Genomic DNA, 20,809 nt, shown 5'->3' with positions numbered 1-20,809 from the left:
TCGAGTTATTGTGTCGATTTCTCAAGTTACTAAATCGTTTGTTCGAGAAACTAATTAGATTCTTCGAGTTTCTAAGACGATTGTTCGAGTTACTGAGTTGATTGTTCGAGTTTCTAAGACGATTGTTCGAGTTACTGAGTTGATTGTTCGAGTCAATAAGTCGATTGTTCGAGTAAGTAAGTCGTTTGTTCTAGAACCTATTTAGATTGTTTGAGTTCTGGGTGGATTGTTCGAGTTACTGAGTGGATTGTTTGAGTTACTGAGTTGATTGTTTGAGTTACTGACCTGATTGTTTGAGTTACTGAGTTGATTGTTCGAGTTACTGAGTTGATTGTTCGAGTTACTGAGTTGATTGTTTGAGTTACTGAGTGGATTGTTCGAGTTACTGAGTGGATTGTTTGAGTTACTGACCTGATTGTTTGAGTTACTGAGTTGATTGTTCGAGTTACTGAGTTGATTGTTCGAGTTACTGAGTTGATTGTTCGAGTTACTGAGTTGATTGTTCGAGTTACTGAGTGGATTGTTTGAGTTACTGAGTTGATTGTTTGAGTTACTGACCTGATTGTTTGAGTTCTGAGTGGATTGTTCGAGTTACTGAGTGGATTGTTTGAGTTACTGGGTGGATTGTTCGAGTTACTGAGTGGATTGTTCGAGTTACTGAGTGGATTGTTTGAGTTACTGAGTGGATTGTTTGAGTTCTGAGTGAATTGTTTGAGTTACTGAGTGGATTGTTTGAGTTCTGAGTGGATTGTTTGAGTTACTGAGTTGATTGTTCGAGTTACTGAATTGATTGTTTGAGTTACTGAGTGGATTGTTTGAGTTACTGAGTTGATTGTTTGAGTTACTGAGTTGATTGCTGGAGTTACTGAGTTGATTGTTTGAGTTACTGATTGGATTGTTTGAGTTCTGAACGGATTGTTTGAGTTACTGAGTTGATTGTTTGCGTTACTGAGTTGATTGTTCGAGTTACTGAGTGGATTGTTCGAGTTACTGAGTTGATTGTTTGCGTTACTGAGTTGATTGTTTGAGTTACTGAGTTGATTGTTCGAGTTACTGACCTGATTGTTTGAGTTACTGAGTTGATTGTTCGAGTTACTGAGTTGATTGTTCGAGTTACTGAGTTGATTGTTCGAGTTACTGAGTTGATTGTTTGAGATCTGAGTGGATTGTTCGAGTTACTGAGTGGATTGTTTGAGTTACTGAGTGGATTGTTTGAGTTACTGACCTGATTGTTTGAGTTACTGAGTTGGTTGTTCGAGTTACTGAGTTGATTGTTCGAGTTACTGAGTTGGTTGTTCGAGTTACTGAGTTGATTGTTCGAGTTACTGAGTTGATTGTTCGAGTTACTGAGTGGATTGTTTGAGTTACTGAGTTGATTGTTCGAGTTACTTAGCCGAATGTTTGATTTACCGAGTCGCAGTTTCCAAAGTCGAATGTTGCAAAAATATTGAAGGTAAAGATGGTCCGAGGCCTCTATCGTACTTTCCTTTCCCAATAAACTTTGAAATGATTGACAATCAGTAACTAAAATTACACTGATATCTGTTATCAGTCATTGTTTGTTTACGTGGCAGATGCATTTATGGTATTATGCAATAGTAAAACTATAAAAGATAAACAAAATTATAAAGAAATTGCACTCCCCAGACAAGATATTTTATGTTGACATAGTCATTTTTAAATACCACCTATCAATATCTGAAATCAATGGAAGGCTATATAACAACTGTCTGTACACCATACTTGATCTATTTCTTTGCTTTGATAATCTTGGTAAACTGCGGTAAGTAATGGTAACAAGGTAAATGGACACACGGTGACTTGTCACATGCAAATTGGTCACAAGGTAAAGTGGTCACGTTTTACGAAAGCACAGGTACATGCATGTTGGCATAACCTCCAGTTACAGAGTATTGTTTGTACAGTTAGTCACTATTATCAATGCTACTTATTTTTCTTTGTAAATCAATACCTTGTGATCCCATATAATACACCTCCTTAACTACCAGATATTGACAATCAAACATTACGCAATATTTATCTTTTGATATCAATCTTTATTTTGTGTGTATTTTGTTGCAGCATTACTATGACCACAAAATAAATATTCAGAAGTTTAAAGCGGCAGTAAATTTCATTAATCATAATAATACAACTGAAAATATTTCTAAAGTATGCTATTTACATCTATGTATCTACTTGATCAAACTGAATTTATTCTAAAAGAGTCTTAGCTTCATGAAACTAGAATCCTTGCATTCCTTGACCCAAAAATGCAAACTTAGCCACCAAGAACGGGTTTATAACTGGCATAGATTCAGAAATAGGGCAGTGGAATAACTAAGTTGGTAGCGAGTTTGATTGTCATCTGCTACAACAGTGGAATAGCTCAGTCGGTGTCGAGTTAGATATGCTGCTAGATGATTAGGCGCCATGGTTTTGATTCCTCTTCATGGTAAAAAAATTAAGATACCATAGCAAGTGCTCTCGGAAGTCAACGCATTGTTGACCTTCAATCTTTATCACCTAACATTTGGTTTCACATCTGTTTCCAGATTATGCATCACTGGTTCTGTCAAAACGAGGCGATAATGAATCTCATATAGGAAACGTGCTGTCAGAAATACACACATAATCACATACACGTACTGTACACGTATAAATTTCTCATTAGGGTGTTCTAGGAAAGGTATATCATAAAGTTGTTACAGCTATTGGCATCAAACCAGTTCTCTCCCCTAGTAACGGCTGTACCTTCGCTTTACATAACAGACAGGTATTTTTTCGATGTAAGCACTGGCATAAACATCTGAAATGAGAATGACATGGCATTGTCAAATGTCTTACACAATTTGCTGATACATACCTTATATTTAAAATAGATTATTAAGAGGGTTTTAAGGAGATTCGTATCATTTCAATTTTAAGTCAGACATGTGTGGTTCTTACAATTCAACTAAAACTAAGAATTTGGCGAGGTAGTTAACACACAAGCCCTTAGATTAGCTTAGCTAAAATATTCCTGTTTCTGAGACTAAGGTTCACTTTTTCAAACGGATTGCGATTCTGTCTTTTTAATCCACTTACTTCTGATGAAAACCATGTTTACACGGACAGATGGCTCATTTCTCATTGGATTTAAAATCTTCTAAACACACTGGACACGACTGAAAAAATCAAAACAGAATTAAAAAATTTTAACATCAGAGCTTCAGGGTACATCAAATATTCACCATTGATCTTATATTTATCAAGGTTAGACTTTGTGTTTGAGACCTCTATTTGAATATTTCACATTTGAGTCCGTCCACAATTGCTCGTAAACATTCTAGAAGGCACAATATTTGACTGATGTCGACAAAACTTGGTATGATTGTTTGTAATCACTCAAGGATGAACCCTATAGAAAAATAATTAGTATGAGTTATTGCCCTTGTTCATGAAAACGCGTTCAATTTTAGCTTGTAATCATTCTAAAAGGCACAATTCTTGATGGATTTTGATGAAACTTGGTGTGAATGTTTGTAATCATCCAAGGATGAACCCTATCAAAAATCAGAAGAATCGAAAAGTATTTAATTTGAGTCAGAAAAATCGAAAAATAATATGTATGAGTTATTGCCCTTGTTCTTGCCCGCGTTCAATTTTTAGCCCATAAAGTCACAATTATTGATGGATTTTGACTTGGTGTGTGTGTTTGTTATCAACCAAGGATGAACCATATCAAAAATCAGAAGAATCGAAAAGTATTTAGTTTGAGTTATTGCCCTTGTTCTTAAAAACACGTTCAAGTTTTAGCCTGTAAACACGATTTTGACGAAACATCGTAACATTATTCAGTATCCCCTTAAAAAGTTCAAAAGAAGTGTATGTCTGAAGGTTGAATATTTCATACTGGTAATTATTACTGTACTGGCAAATATTTTTTATTTAAAGGAAAGCTGCCAGTGGGCGTATATTACCTTGCCCGGCAAACTATCTTATTGATTTTATTGACAATAGCAGCATGTAGATATTATAAGATTTCCTTACAACTTATATAAACTTGTTATGCATGCATATATTGATTAAGGAGCCACACAATTTTCCAGGGTTATTTCTGTCACTAGGAGGTTACAGCTATTCAAGGTGTGAAGGGGGCTTATTCTAGTAAATTTAACATACATATTAATCCAGATTAATGACATACAGTAATCTGATTGGATAATAAAACTAAATTTAGATTCTATTTTAGTGATTGACCAATCAAATAATATTTATCATCTTAACTAAAAAAGGATTATAAAAACGTCTTCTAAAGTTTGTATATGTATCGGGAACACTGATATCCTCAATTTGCACCGTTTCAATTAAGAATCCCTTTAAGTTTCTGAGAAAATGTAAACTACTTGATTTATCATACTCTGCCTTGAGGGTATTCTATACTGCATTTGATCCTTAGTATATTGTAGCCGACAATCCATCATGTGTATCTTACGGTTCGGACACACGAGCTGTCTTGGTCGGAGATTTTTGTCGACGATTAGAGTCTTAAGTAAAATTCCACGGGCTTCCACGACAAGATTATAGCGATATTCATGTGACACCGTTAATAATATTCACGGGTACAAAAAGTGCAACAAAAAGTCTACTTGTCTGTGTCTACCGATAACCTACCTCTGTAAGTTCCTTCTTGCGTGTTGAACAAACAGCTTATACTGCATATTCAAGTCTTTTTTGTCAACCTGTTTTATCATTGCATAATACCATCTACTAGGTAAACAAACAAAGGGTGATAACAGATAACAATCTTATCCTAATAACTGAAATTACCGTAGAGCCCTGGGACCATAATTAATTTCAATATTTTTGCAATATTCGACATGAGATCACGAAATCCTGCGAATAACTCAAACAATCCACTCAGTAACTCGAACAACCGACTCAGTAACTCGAACAATCAACTCAGTAACTCGAACAATCAACTCAGTAACTCAAACAATCCACTCAGTAACTCAAACAATCAACTCAGTAACTCGAACAATCAACTCAGTAACTCAAACAATCAACTCAGTAACTCGAACAATCAACTCAGTAACTCAAACAATCCACTCAGTAACTTAAACAATCAACTCAGTAACTCGAACAATCAACTCAGTAACTCAAACAATCAACTCAGTAACTCAAACAATCCACTCAGTAACTCAAACAACCGACTCAGTAACTCGAACAATCAACTCAGTAACTTAAACAATCAACTCAGTAACTCAAACAATCAACTCAGTAACTCAAACAATCCACTCAGTTACTCAAACAATCCACTCAGAACTCAAACAATCCACTCAGAACTCAAACAATCCACTCAGAACTCAAACAATCCACTCAGAACTCAAACAATCCACTCAGTAACTCAAACAATCCACACAGAACTCAAACAATCCACTCAGTAACTCAAACAATCAACTCAGTAACTCGAACAATCAACACAGTAACTCAAACAATCCACTCAGTAACTCGAACAATAAACTCAGTAACTCAAACAATCAACTCAGTAACTCAAACAATCAACTCAGTAACTCAAACAATCAACTCAGTAACTCAAATAATCCACTCAGAACTCAAACAATCCACTCAGAACTCAAACAATCCACTCAGAACACAACCAATCCACTCAGAACTCAAACAATGCACTCAGTAACTCAAACAATCCACTCAGTAACTCAAACAATCCACTCAGAACTCAAACAATCCAATCAGTAACTCAAACAATCCACTCAATAACTCAAACAATCAACTCAGTAACTCGAACAATCAACACAGTAACTCAAACAATCCACTCAGTAACTCGAACAATCAACTCAGTAACTCAAACAATCAACTCAGTAACTCAAACAATCAACTCAGTAACTCAAACAATCAACTCAGTAACTCAAACAATCTACTCAGTAACTCAAACAATCCACTCAGAACTCAAACAATCCACTCAGAACTCAAACAATCCACTCAGTAACTCAAACAATCCACTCAGAACTCAAACAATCCACTCAGTAACTCAAACAATCAACTCAGTAACTCAAACAATCCACACAGTAACTCAAACAATCCACTCAGTAACTCAATCAATCCACTCAGTTACTCGAACAGACGACTCAGTAACTCGAACAATCAACTAAGTAAGTTTAACAATCCACTCAGTAACTCAAAAAAGTCACTCAGTAACTCGAACAATCCACTCAGTAACTCGCACAATCAACTCAGTAACTCGAACAATCAACTCAGTAACTCAAACAATCCACTCAGTAACTCAAACAATCAACTCAGTAACTCGAACAATCAACTCAGTAACTCAAACAATCCACTCAGTAACTCAAACAATCAACTCAGTAACTCGAACAATCAACTCAGTAACTCGAACAATCCACTCAGTAACTCAAACAATCCACTCAGAACTCAAACAATCCAATCAGTAACTCAAACAATCCACTCAGAACTCAAACAATCAACTCAGTAACTCAAACAATCCACTCAGAACTCAAACAATCCACTCAGAACTCAAACAATCAAATCAGTAACTCAATCAATCAAATCAGTAACTCAATCAATCCACTCAGTAACTCAAACAATCAACTCAGTAACTCGAGCAATCAACTCAGTAACTCAAACAATCCACTCGGTAACTCAAACAATCACCTCAGTAACTCAAACAATCCACTCAGTAACTCAAACAATCCACTCAGAACTCAAACAATCAACTCAGAACTCAAACAATCCACTCAGAACTCAAACAATCCACTCAGTAACTCAAACAATCAACTCAGAACTCAAACAATCCACTCAGTAACTCAAATAATCAACTCAGTAACTCAAACAATCAACTCAGTAACTCAAACAATCCACTCAGTAACTCAAACAATCCACTCAGAACTCAAACAATCCACTCAATAACTCAAATAATCCACTCAGAACTCAAACAATCCACTCAGTAACTCAAATAATCAACTCAGTAACTCAAACAATCAACTCAGTAACTCAAACAATCCACTCAGTAACTCAAACAATCCACTCAGAACTCAAACAATCCACTCAGTAACTCAAATAATCAACTCAGTAACTCAAACAATCAACTCAGTAACTCAAACAATCCACTCAGAACTCAAACAATCCACTCAGAACTCAAACAATCCACTCAGTAACTCAAACAATCCACTCAGAACTCAAACAATCCACTCAGAACTCAAATAATCCACTCAGAACACAAACAATGAACTCAGTAACTCGAACAATCAACACAGTAACTCAAACAATCAACTCAGTAACTCAAACAATCAACTCAGTAACTCAAACAATCAACACAGTAACTCAAACAATCAACTCAGTAACTCAAACAATCAACACAGTAACTCAAACAATCAACTCAGTAACTCCAACAATCGACTCGAACTTTACAGTTACTTAGTCAAACTTCTTAGTCAGTTGGATTTTTTTTAAACACTATAATGTGACGATGACCAATGAAGTCTTCTGTAGAAAGAGATTAGGCAATAACAATGTACTGTATATGTAAATTGTAATATTGCTGATAAACGACATGGACAGAGGTTGTTACAGTGTGATAATCACTATATTGTGTGATCTTCATTACGAGAGTCTGGTATAATAAAACAATAGGTAAGTTAATAACATTATATTACATGGACAGTACAGTAAGCAATCATCATTCCCATGAAATTCGTTTTAAATTGGTTTCAAAAGAACTGAATGTGCTAATTAACGATGAAGCAGTTTAAATCTATTTTGATGTTGGGTTTTATAACGGCCTGATATTGATTATTAGTGGAAAACTCTAGGAGAAATATTTTGCTTAATAAATTCCAAAACCAAATATTAACATAAGCCTTTTTACTAGTTTCAGTTTTCTTAAAATAAACTTAAAATTTTATATAAAAACCTGACACACATTTCTATAGATTTTGGTTTCGAGTTCTAAAAATTAACTCCAAGATATTTTTGGTTAAACCCTCAGATCAGCTTTAGTTTTATTATTTGAGCACCTCGCTTGCCTAAACTACATAAAACTCAGACTGTACCTTTAACATTATCAATCGTCCTCAACATCATATTATAGTTAAGACATGCAGTGTATTATAAAATAATATTCTCTCTTATGATAAAGTATTATGTAGGTCATGTGTATTATTGCCGACACGCCTTTTATGTAACCAATACCTTTAAATCTAAAAGTTTTAAACAATCCCAAATCAGTTCATAACAATTACGGCATTTCTAACTAAAAATTACCGACTCGGTGACATTTTGCCGAACCGTTACTGTCTTATATAACTCTTTGCTACGTCTTATATTGCTTACATTTAGCGGGATGGGAGATTTGTATTATATTTGTTCAAATCAGAGCGCTAAATATCATTATTTATTATCAAATGGCCGGTTTTGAAATCAGAGAGGCGAACATTTGGTAAATCAAGTTAGTCCAGAGTACTACCAAACGGCTTCGGTGAAAGTTACGCTAGCGCAATGCAACCAGCTCACGGAAACTGCCGAGAATTGCCGACTGGAGTATTACTGGATCTCGAAGACTAACTTGATAGTTTAAACTCTATATAAGATCATATACACAGTAATAGATCACTGACCCATCCAAGTCTTAACTATGATAACCTTCGCCTACTACCCTACTAACTTTTGACAAGTAGAAATCTTCAGGCGAAGGACCTATTTCAGCCTAGTAACCTAACTGAACTAATTCAGCCAAGTGATCTACTGAAGTTTGACAAGTATCTTCAGACAACTGGACTATTTCAGCCTAGTCACTTACTGGCGTTTGACAAGTAGAGATCTTCAGACAACTGGACTATTTCAGCCTAGTCACTTACTGGCGTTTGATAAGTAGAGATCTTCAGGCAAATGACTTATTTCAGCCAAGTGATCTAATTGGACTATTTCAGCCAAGTGATCTATTTTAATTGAGTACATGTTATTCTCATTACTGAAAGTTTTCTACAGAATTGTAATGAACAAAGTCTCGGAAATAATAACAGTGTTACTCATTTAATATCATCGTCCAGATAGTTGAAACCATTAACGTTTAAATAACGTTATATTGGCAAGACTTGTGCTGCCGTTATATTTTCTGATGTTTGTTTGTTTCAGATTTTATTGCACCTGTAATTAAGCTGCATTAAGCTGCAGTGAACGAGACCATGATGGAAATCCGAAGAATGATGAGAGAGTGTATGAAAATTCATAACGCATATAATTGGATATCAAATTCATGTAGGACGCTATCAGGCAGTTTAAACAATCTAACCTCTCGGTACCATTATTCCAGCCAATCAAACAACACTTTAAAACCGGAAGTGCCTCAATTGCCGAAGTCAGCACGGGTTGTTATTGGTGGTGGAGGTATTAGTGGACCCAGTATAGCATATCATTTATCAGAACGAGGCTGGAACGACATTGTGTTACTAGAACAGGGAAGGTAAGGTGTTTAAATAGTGTTTTACGTCATACTATTCTGCGTTTAGGCCAATGAAGAATAATAAAGCAATGCAGAGTTGAATAATCGAAATCTTAAAAAGACAGTGTCATACAATGTTTCTGTATCCAACTGTCAAACAGTATGAGGCTGGACTTTAAGTTATGTTGTGTTTGGGTGATTTTAGTGTGAAAGGGGATGCCAGTCAACTGCGCATATATCCTAATCGTTTGCCGATTTGATTAAAAATCTTGATAACCAAATATCAAAAGTCCAAGAGAAGAAAAAAGCAGAATTTCAGCAGGAATTGTCTTTTTTAGTAAGCTATGTGGACTCCTGTTTGAGTGTATATTCCAGATTAACATGTGGTACGACATGGCACTCGGTTGGTTTATGTGGACAACTTCGCAGTGATCTAACAGAAATGAAGATAACATGTTATGGTAGAGATTTATATAAAAAATTTGAAGAGGAAGGCCATGGGATCGGTAGGTATATAATTAAACTTCTCATGTTATATTCTAGGGTCTTTTTCACAAATCACAAACGCGAGCTTCTGCTGTAAATGAGTACAGAGTAGAGGCAAGATCAATGCTAAAAGGTGATTGCACGGCAGTTTCACAGTCTGTTAGAGTGTCTGAATGCTTACATGACATCATTTGGTTGGTTATGTCGAACAAATGGGTGGTCGTAGTTTCTAATCTCAGTTGAAGTGTGAAAGTTTGGTGACCTGGAATAAGTCACTTCTCTTCATTATTCAAATCGACCAAGCTTTAAGTGAGTGCGGATAATTTTGGAATGGTTAAATGCCCAGGACCAGCAGAAAGGATCCTCGTAAGTTGTTACCTAAGATGATTATGTCTTTTTTCGTTCATTATTTCTGTATATTTATCAGGTTGGAAGGACAGTGGTAGTATCAGTTTAGCTAGAACTAAAGATAGAATGACAGATTTTAAAAGGAAACATGCTATGACCAGGTAACCCTATTTCATATCTTACTCTTCCGCCTGTATCTGGTGACAACACATCACCTACACCGCACATCACCAACACATCACCTACACCTCACATCACCAACACATCACATCATGAAACATCGCCAACACCTAACATCACAACCCCTAATCTGGGGTCACCAGCATCAAACAACCTAAATACTTGACATTTCTGCATCACCAACATCGGATATTGTCGAAGACATACATTTCTCACATCCGTCACCATTACTGGACATCACTAACTTGATATTGGCGACACCTGGCATCACCAGAATTGGCCCCGGTTCTAAAACAACGTAAACCCGTTTTATTGGAATGTATACATTATCAGTACACTAATTATTGTTCACTAAAAAAAGTGTTATTTGACTTCTAGAGCGAAATGTTAAGTAGCTTCAGGTGTTCGGAGATAGTAAGCAACGCCATCTGAATCATTAATCACGCCCACCAGAACTTTTTGGCTGATTCCATTGATTTTATAGAACATTTTTCAAACCAGACAAACAAATAATCACTGCCGGCAAGCGTACCAGTTCCAAATTTTGTTTCAGTGCCAGTGGGTTCGAAACTCATTTATTGACGCCGAGAGAAATTCAAGAAAAATGTCCCGTGATCAGAACAGACGATTTACAGGTAATGTCGAGAATCTAGTACAATTATTCTGATAATTATATTATCTGTGACATTTCCATTGGAGTCAAGAGAGGGTAGGGAGGGGGTATGAGTTGATTTGGCTTTGCTACCATGCATTGAATATGGATGCGCATTATATTCGAAATTGTACAGTATACGTAAGCCATAGATAATTTGATTAAAATTTAGATCTACGCATTTTTTTCGTGTTTATTGTGTCACTTATTACTTGAAGTCTGACAAAAAACTGTTGTAAGCAATTAACATAAAGTAAAGACATTGAAATGAATTTCCAGGGAGGTATTTGGATTCCAACTGATGGAACAGTTACTGCCCCTGATGTTACTATGGTTTTCTCTAAGCTAGCAAAGAAAAATGGTAAGTCTTTAGCAATGTCATCTTCAAAAATTCAAGCTATTACGAACTTCATACTTATACCTTGACTGAAATAGCTACTATTCTTATATCACGGAATACAACGATTTGATTGGATTATTCTGCCAATCACAACTTTCGACAGAAGGGCTGTATACATTATGGCTTCGAGTTCACAGACTACATGTCGAGATCTCTGAATGGTTGTCTTTACTAGTGTATAATCCAATCAAATCTTCCATGATACAAGAAAGGTGGCGATTGTTATACGTTTATGCTCCTAAATATGTGTCAGAATACACCAAATCAATTGAATTTTTCGAAAATTTTCTCAGGGCAACCATCTCATATCTCATTCGCTCCACGAGAGACTGGCGACAGGACGCTTCCACAGAATTGCCGCAATTTGAATTCAGCCTCAACAGTTGTCCCCCATTGAGTCAGTCTGTCCCCTATTTGTACCCCCAGTCTCACGTGGTCGCTACTATATGTTATTGAATCAAGGAATATGCCTAGGTTATCGATCCAGCTTCCCTTTATCAATAGTCTAGACTGACAGAAGAAAACGCATAAAAAAAAATCAATGATTTGTAAAAATATGCAACATTTTTGTCCAATACGAGAGTCGATACTCACAAACGTAAACATTAAAATTTCTTCTTTCAGGAGCCAAGTTTATGGAAGGTGTAAAAGTGGAGAAGATTTTAACTAAAAATGATCGAGTGACTGGGGTAGAAACTTCGGCTGGCAATATTGATTGTGAATACTTTGTTAACTGTGGCGGGTTGGTAGGTATGAGTCTTTATGCACGGTTTAACCAGAAAAGGGAAAGGAGAGGGAGGATACAGGAACCAGGAGTTCACTTCATACGTCTTCAGCTTTGAAGGAGTTATGGTAATAAACCGTCACCCTATGTCCTATTGGTACACACGATCATATTGATATATCGTCACGCTCTGTCATATTGATACACCATCACGCTCTGTCCTAATGATATAGGCCTACCGTCACGTTGAAATGGATCTGTCACTTAAACCTCTAGGTCCTAGACCGATATATTCCTGTTTTCAAATTTAAATCGGTGAATATCGTCCAAATTGTTATAAACATGTCGAAAAGCCGAAATGGATTGCGGGATAAAGTCCATAGTAGAGAAATATGACGGCCTTTTTCAGTTTTACTATCCTTCAATTCGTCATTGTTATCAAGGAACGGGTCATACAAATACATGCTTTAATTGATTAGAAATTAAGTCATTAGAACAAGACTTTGGTAGAAAACTTGTAAGATTACATCGGATACAGAAAATATCAGAAAAAATGCACGAAATACCAATCTATTTCAAGAAAACAAATCAGATCCTGAATTGTATTGTTGAATTGATGTATGTATATATTATTGAAATATTTCAGTGGGCGAGAGAGATGGGAATAAAGAGCACGCCCAATGTATCCTTGCCCCTACACTCCTGTGAACATTTTTACGTGGTCACCAAACCATTGAAAGAAGTGGAGAGGTTGATGCCAGGTAAGATTACATTACTGTCTTGTTGAACAACGCAACAACGTCTGATTTCTGCCAATGGCGTCGATAAAAGAAATGAAAGTCCATAATCGGAAAGTTACTAATATCTTCCAAAATAAGTCATGATACCCAAAAAGTATCGGTGTTTTTCCCCAATTTTTTGTCCTGCAGAAAGCTCAGAATTCAAATTTCAAAGTATTGCAGTTGATTTTCCCAAATGTAAAGGCCTATAGGGTGAAACAAATATTTCATTTAGAAATTGATACAAGTGGTCTTGATTCGCTGGGTAGTTAACTTTGTAATCGTTATTTATATTCCATTGTTCTGACAAAAAGAATGGTTTCTAATCTAAATGATTTCAATATTAATTCTATATAATATGTAGTAATCAGAGATCATGATGGTTATATATGTATACGAGAATGGAACGGCGGCCTGTGTATTGGGGGATTCGAACCCAACCCCAAACCTTGTTTCCATACCGGTGTTCCTGATAAATTTGAGTTCCAACTCTTACCAGAAGATTGGGATCAGTTTCGTAAGTTAGTTTACCTATTCACTAATTCCAATCCAAAAAGAATTGATAGTGAGAATGGGGATCTGTGCCGTTACAGCTTCACTGGTTTATTTCTTGGTCTTTTTATAATTCTTTTTGCATTAATAAATGTTACTCAAAATGATTTGGGTGCTTGTTTTACTATTAAAAAAAAGGACAATTGTAAATTGTGGTTGGCTGTCCTTGAACACCGAGCCATCGATTAGCCGTCAGCTGCTAACAATTGTTCAAAATATAAAATGTCGAACTGAGCAGATGTCACTAAGCTAATGAATGACATGTTGCAGCAAATGTGATTTTTTAAATCATGTGGTCTAGATCCAACGATTAATCATACTCTCTCAGCATACATTAAAAAATCAAGCTGTTCTCAGATTCTGACATTCGCAAGATCGACCAGAGTCGTTATTATAAAATGACAGGTGCCCGGTGATAGAGTTTCCATAAGTAAGATGTATATTATTATATTGTAGAGGTTCTAATGGATGAATGTCTCCTTCGTGTACCAATCATGCAGAAAGCTGAAATTCGACAACTTGTGAACGGTCCGGAAAGTTTTACGCCTGACTCTAATTGGTTGCTAGGGGAAACACCAGAGGTGAGAAATGATCCATTTCCATATTATTCATTAGCTGATAGACAGGATATATTTATTAATATCAGCGCACGTTTCGGTTATAAATTCCACTTTCAGGGAGTCTCTTTGAAATTGAGTTCAGTGTACAATTATGAACCGGGGCTAAAAAAAAGGGGGGGAGGTAGTCTATTTCATCTCTCTAAATATCTTACTCCTAATGGGTTTCAGTATAAGAATGAAGTCAGATAGAGTTTAATTTCTTATTTTTCTGTTCCTAAATGGGCAACGCCAAGTAGTGCTTAATGGGGAAAATTTGTTAAGAGTTAACAGAATAAGAGCTCATTGAGAGGAGTGGTATTATCTACAAGATGAAATGAATTGAGTTTGAATTTCCGTGTTTCCGTTTCTGAATAAAACACCAATCAGTGTACAATGGAGATATATCTCTTTGTCTAGTATCTAGTCTGATTGTTTCAGATTAGTAATTATTACGTGGCTGCGGGAATGAATTCAAGGGGAATAATCAGTAGTGGTGGTGTTGGTAAATATATGGCTGAGTGGATTATTGATGGTAGACCCAGTATAAATCTCTGGAAATACGATGTCCGTAGATTCACCAAACAGCATAATGATAACAGCTTCTTAAAAGACAGGATTTGTGAAGTATTGGGTGAGTTGGGTAATACAACTCTTGTTCATACGAGTAGGAGCCCGAATAAGATATTAGACCAGGCGGCGGTCTTGTTGATTTCTGACTCGTAAATTATCATCATTTCGTCAACTTGTTTCCCAAAACATTGTGCTCCGTTTAATGTGATATTTATCCATTAATGAACGGGAAAATATTCACCGGATTCAAAACATCAAGAATTGTTTAAATATTAAAACTCCAGTCACTGGAACTATTTTATTTCATTTTTTATACCAGGCAAAATGTTCAGTTTGAATTACCCTCAGACAGAACAATCTACTGGTAGAAAACTCCAGACCACACCGTTACATGATGTCTTACAGATATCAGGGGCTGTTTTTGGTCAGACCATGGCATTTGAACAACCCCTGTGGTTTGATAGCAGTCGTGATAAAGCAGGTAGGATAATTATATTGTATACAGTTGAGAGTCATATCATGGTTATTGGTGTGGTTTCCCTAGGATTACAGTTGAATGATTTGGATTCATAGAGTTCTTATCCAGCTACGATTGTGTGGTCGATGAACTGGTAAGCATATCACCACGAATGAATGGACAGTGAGCATCATTTTACACATAATATATTATATCATCGCTGTGATCCTGATAACAGCACTCCAGCCAGCACTTATCCAACTGCCTTCTATGAGCACTAAGATATTGTCGTCGCCCTCATCTACTTTATATATAATATTTGAACATATTTGTGTTATATTTATAGGGTTGTATTTAAGGTTAATTTATTTTTAAAACGACCATTTTATTACACTAATATCATATTATTATAAAATATATATGTTTCTTTTCATTACAGATCAAGATCTATATATTCATAAAGGATCGTTTGGTAAACCAGTGTGGTTTGATTCAGTACAACATGAATACAGGGTTTGTAAAGATGCTGTAGGACTGGTTGATGTATCAGCTCAAACCAAACTAGAAATTAGGGTGAGTTAAAAAGTATTTTGGTATGTAATAATGTTGTATTAAATGTGGTCTGACTGAATTGTATCCAATCAATGTGTCAAGGGAGATAATTATATATTAACTGTGGTCTGGGAGATAATAGTAGGTTAACTGTTATCTGACTGAATTGTCTTCCATTAGGGAGATGATATTAGATTAATTATGGTCTGTATTTCAGTCTGCTGGAAACGAAGCTCTGGAATATCTTCAGTATCTTTGTAGTAATAATATAGATTTAGAAAAAGGAACCATTATTCATACTGGTATGCAGAATGAACAGGGTGGTTTTGAGAATGACTGCAGTATTGCCAGATTAGGGAACAATAAGTAAGTGACTACAGTATTGCCAGATTAAGGAACAATAAGTAAGTGACTGAAGTATTGCCAGAATAGGGAACAATAATTAGTGACTGCAGTATTGCCAGATTAGGGAACAATAAGTAAGTGACTGTAGTATTGCCAGATTAGGGAACAATAATTTAGTGACTGCAGTATTGCCAGAATAGGGAACAATAACTAGTGACTGCAGTATTGCCAGATTAGGGAACAATAAGTAAGTGACTGAAGTATTGCCAGAATAGGGAACAATAATTAGTGACTGCAGTATTGCCAGATTAGGGAACAATAAGTAAGTGACTGTAGTATTGCCAGATTAGGGAACAATAATTTAGTGACTGCAGTATTGCCAGAATAGGGAACAATAACTAGTGACTGCAGTATTGCCAGATTAGGGAACAATAAGCAAGCGACTACAGTGTTGCTAGATTAGAGAACAATAATTAAGTGACCATGTAGAAAACATCATTACTTTGTGACTATCATGTGGTAAGTCGAATGCCTGTGAAATAGCAAAAAAACCAAATCTACCAATTATGAGAATATTACCATGGCCTAGATTTTCATTTTGATGAAAGTCATTTTATATTTTCGTGTTTTTTATACGCCCACATTATTGTGTGGACGTATATTGTCGTCACCCATGTCCGGTGTGAATATATAATGATGAGATCTTGGACAAGTTCGAATTTGGCTATCTTTAATGAACGTTTTTTGAGTTATTGCCCTTAACTTATGAAAAATGCGTCAAAATTTGGATGTGAACACAATAAAGACTACAGTTTTCATACAATTTAAAAGGAAATTTGGTGTTAATACTTATAATGATGAGATCTTGGACAAAATCGAATTTGGCTATCTTTCGATGAATGGTTTTTGAGTTATTGCCCTTGATTTATGAAAAACCTTGTTTTGTGAACACAATAGAGAGTACAGTTTTCATCCAATTTAAATGAAATTTGGTATGATCATTTATAATGATGAGATCTTAGTCAAGATTAAATTTGACAATTTTTCGAATTTGAGTTATTGCCCATGATTTAGTAAAAACGCATCAAAATTTGTTAGCGACAGAGGTGACAGTTTCTGTCAGAATTTTATTAAATAATGTGTGTTTGTTTGATCAACAATATCTTGCACAAATGAGATTTTTGGTATGATTTGACACAGATAGGTGACTGCCCTTGATATACTGAAAATGTGTCAGGAAAGTGGGCGTATCTTGCTAGGCAACCACTTGTTCCTTTTTTCAGTTTCTTCATGATTTGTCCTGCAACTCAAAAGACTCGAGCATTGTCATGGTTACGACGACATTTACCAGCAGACGGCTCTGTTCAAGTCAGTGACGTCACGTCCATGTATTCTGGTATTAAATTGATTGGACCACACGCTCAAGCTCTTCTGGATGACGTCACTGATGTATCAACACAGAAAAAAGATTTTGAAGTCATGACCTGCAGAGTACGTCTCTTTACATCACATCTTTTTAAATAAAATTGAGAAATGTTCATACATTTCTTGTCATGAAATAGCAAAAAATGATTTGTGACTTTTGGCGGGGAATTATTATGTATACAGAAGTTTTTACAGGTGTAAAACATATTTCCGGAGCTACAGGATCCTTGTGAACCTTAATTGTTATCCATGTAAGATCAATGTCAAATTTTTGGCCAAGACAAGACAGCATCCTCTCAAGTTTTTTTCCATGTACAAAATGCTTTGTTTTCTTTCTCATCTTAATAAGCTGATTCAATATCTGTTGTATTTTGTATATTATAGTTTATAGATGTGGGTAATGCTAGTGGTATTCGAGCCATGAGACTGACACATGCTGGAGAAGATGGTTTTATTCTCTATATCCCATCTGAGGTTTGGTTCTATTTTAGATTTAAAATCACTAGCAAAAGCTCCAGTTATCAACACACTGATCATTTCTGTTTAAACTACTGTTAAAATCACAATGAAGATAAATCATAAAATCATTACACGTCAGATATTACCTTTGAAAAAGTAAATATTTTGGACCACAAATATTGACAAAATTTGAATTTGCTATTGTTCAAGTTCAAGGTGGGATACCGTCTTCCATTTTAGCACCTTTAACTTTCAGCAATAATTTCTAAAAAAATGGCAGACCATCAATATTGACTGGAAACCTCCCGTAAAAAGTTTCAAATTTGTTGTCACTGCACTGTCTATCTATCCATGTTATATTTCAGTATTCTCTCCATGTTATATTTCAGTATTCTCTCCATGTTATATTTCAGTATTCTCTCCTTGTTATATTTCAGTATTCTCTCCATGTTATATTTCAGTATACTCCATGTTATATTTCAGTATGCTCCCCATGTTATATTTCAGTATTCTCTCCATGTTATATTTCAGTATGCTCTCCATGTTATATTTCAGTATTCTCTCCATGTTATATTTCAGTATTCTCTCCATGTTATATTTCACTTACGCTGTCCATGTTATATTTCAGTATGCTATCCATGTTATATTTCAGTATTCTCTCCATGTTATATTTCAGTATTCTCTCCATGTTATATTTCAGTATTCTCTCCATGTTATATTTCAGTATGCTCTCCATGTTATATTTCAGTATGCTCTCCATGTCATATTTCAGTATGCTCTCTATGTTATATTTCAGTATGCTCTCCATGTTATATTTCAGTATTCTCTCCATGTTATATTTCAGTATGCTCTCCATGTTATATTTCAGTATATTCTCCATGTTATATTTCAATATGCTCTCTATGTTATATTTCAGTATGCTCTCCATGTTATATTTCAGTATGCTCCCCATGTTATATTTCAGTTTGCTCTCCATGTTATATTTCAATATGCTCTCCATGTTATATTTCAGTATGCTCTCCATGTTATATTTCAGTATGCTCCCCATGTTATATTTCAGTTTGCTCTCCTTGTTATATTTCAGTATGCTCTCCATGTTATATTTCAGTATGCTCTCTATGTTATATTTCAGTATGCTCTCTATGTTATATTTCAGTATTCTCTCCTTGTTATATTTCAGTTTGCTCTCTGTGTTTTATTTCAGTTTGCTCTCCATGTTATATTTCAATATTCTCTCCTTGTTATATTTCAATATTCTCTCCTTGTTATATTACAGTATGCTCTCCATGTTATATTTCAGTACGCTGTCCATGTTATATTTCAGTATGCTCTCTATGTTATATTTCAGTATTCTCTCCATGTTATATTTCAGTATGCTCTCCATGTTATATTTCAGTATGCTCTCTATGTTATATTTCAGTATGCTCTCTATGTTATATTTCAGTATGCTCTCCATGTTTATGACACACTGATGACTGCAGGAACTGATTACGGTATACGTAACGCAGGATATTACGCTATTCGTCATCTTAGAGTTGAAAAATCGTTCGCTTACTGGGGTCTTGATTTAGATGAACATACTACTCCATTAGAATGTGGTCGAGAATTTAGAGTTAAATTTGGTGTGAGTTGATGTTTTTTTTTTAAACCCATGACACCAGGGGCATGTATTTTTGAGAAAAAAAACCATTAATTTTAGAAAACAGTAATCTGATTGGTTATACAATTTGAATTTTTGAATCAAGTTTTGATATAACTTTCCTTTTTTATTTTCATCTTTCCCCGTTAAGTTACAAATATCAAAGTATATAAATTGGGGTCTCTGTTAAAGAAAATTTTCTTTTGATTTCAGAAAGATTTCATCGGTAAGGAAGCTCTTCAGAAACAGAGGAAGGAAGGAGTGAGTCGAAAGTTCGCTCAGTTTATGTTGGAAGATTTCGATGTTGATACGGATATTTGGCCGTGGGGTGGGGAACCTATTTATAGAAACGGTGTAAAAGTTGGTAGCACTGCAACGTGTGGATATGGATTCACGCTAGAACGAATGGTTTGTTTAGGATTTGTCAGTGACCTTGATCAAAACGGAAATCCCAAAATCAATCCTCAGATTAACGATTATGTGATGGATAAAGAAGCAGTGTATGAGATAGATATTAGTGGAAAACGATTTAAGGCCAAACCTGGTATACATACTCCCAAACTTGCTCTTTCTAGTGTCGACCCTTCATTACTAGCATTCATACAAAAAGATACTTAGATCAAATTTTGATATTTTATTATATTTATTTATGACCCTAATGCTGTTTTTGTTGTGAGTTTGTGACCAGCAAGACATTGAAGATCCTATTACACCTACATGTTGTTACTGGATATTCAGATACAGTTACTAGTGTAGCCTTAAGATCAATGGCTGCTTACTGGGTCACAATCTGGTAGCTATTGTTATAAACAGATAGCAGCAATTAACTATTGAATTCTGGTCACAGTTATAGTATTACAATAAACTACATTATTATGTGTTTCTTTAGTTTAATACGATGTTCAGTTGCATTTTGACCTAATCATGTCAATATCAATTAAAATATATTCTAGCCTATTAAAAACTGTTTATTGTTGATGGACAACAAGCAATGGATATCCCATAATTACACATACTTCATGGACAAATTGGTTGAAAATATTACTTAATGTAACTTTTGTTCCGTTTTTTTTAATAGCCTTTATTTTTTTATTATGGCCACTTATAACGACAGTCCTTTTGACCTAACCTCCCAAGCGCTGGCATTTTGTGACCGTTGTTTTCATCGTTAAGTCAAAAGCTAAATTT

At 35.3% G+C, this 20,809-nt stretch overlaps 3 protein-coding genes across 3 annotated transcripts; 2 read left to right on the top strand and 1 right to left on the bottom strand.

Annotated features, from left to right (window-relative positions):
- Nucleotides 1-201: 201 nt before the first annotated feature.
- On the bottom strand, nt 202-3,103 carry LOTGIDRAFT_164223 (hypothetical protein; the record flags this gene model as incomplete). The annotated part of the gene is made up of 4 exons (XM_009060729.1): nt 202-511; nt 559-678; nt 1,059-1,524; nt 3,088-3,103. The coding sequence occupies 4 exons, from the start codon at nt 3,101-3,103 to the stop codon at nt 202-204; spliced, it is 912 nt and encodes a 303-aa protein (XP_009058977.1).
- Nucleotides 3,104-4,862: 1,759 nt separating this feature from the next.
- LOTGIDRAFT_164222 (hypothetical protein) lies at nt 4,863-7,435 on the top strand (the record flags this gene model as incomplete). Its single annotated transcript, XM_009060728.1, has 2 exons — nt 4,863-5,283; nt 7,191-7,435. The coding sequence occupies 2 exons, from the start codon at nt 4,863-4,865 to the stop codon at nt 7,433-7,435; spliced, it is 666 nt and encodes a 221-aa protein (XP_009058976.1).
- Nucleotides 7,436-9,230: 1,795 nt separating this feature from the next.
- On the top strand, nt 9,231-20,239 carry LOTGIDRAFT_218009 (hypothetical protein; the record flags this gene model as incomplete). The annotated part of the gene is made up of 17 exons (XM_009060727.1): nt 9,231-9,475; nt 9,830-9,960; nt 10,368-10,449; nt 11,022-11,103; nt 11,400-11,481; nt 12,145-12,266; nt 12,891-13,005; nt 13,388-13,540; nt 14,032-14,156; nt 14,613-14,805; nt 15,064-15,225; nt 15,647-15,774; nt 15,971-16,119; nt 17,382-17,589; nt 17,908-17,997; nt 19,427-19,610; nt 19,839-20,239. 17 exons carry the CDS (start codon nt 9,231-9,233, stop codon nt 20,237-20,239), a joined length of 2,652 nt encoding a protein of 883 aa, XP_009058975.1.
- Between the last annotated feature and the right edge of the window lie 570 nt (nt 20,240-20,809).

Source organism: Lottia gigantea (genome assembly GCF_000327385.1).
Source record: "Lottia gigantea unplaced genomic scaffold LOTGIsca_44, whole genome shotgun sequence".
Lineage (NCBI taxonomy): Eukaryota > Metazoa > Mollusca > Gastropoda > Lottiidae > Lottia > Lottia gigantea.
The sequence above is the reverse complement of the archived record's forward strand: the minus strand, read 5'-3'. Positions and strand labels throughout refer to the sequence as shown.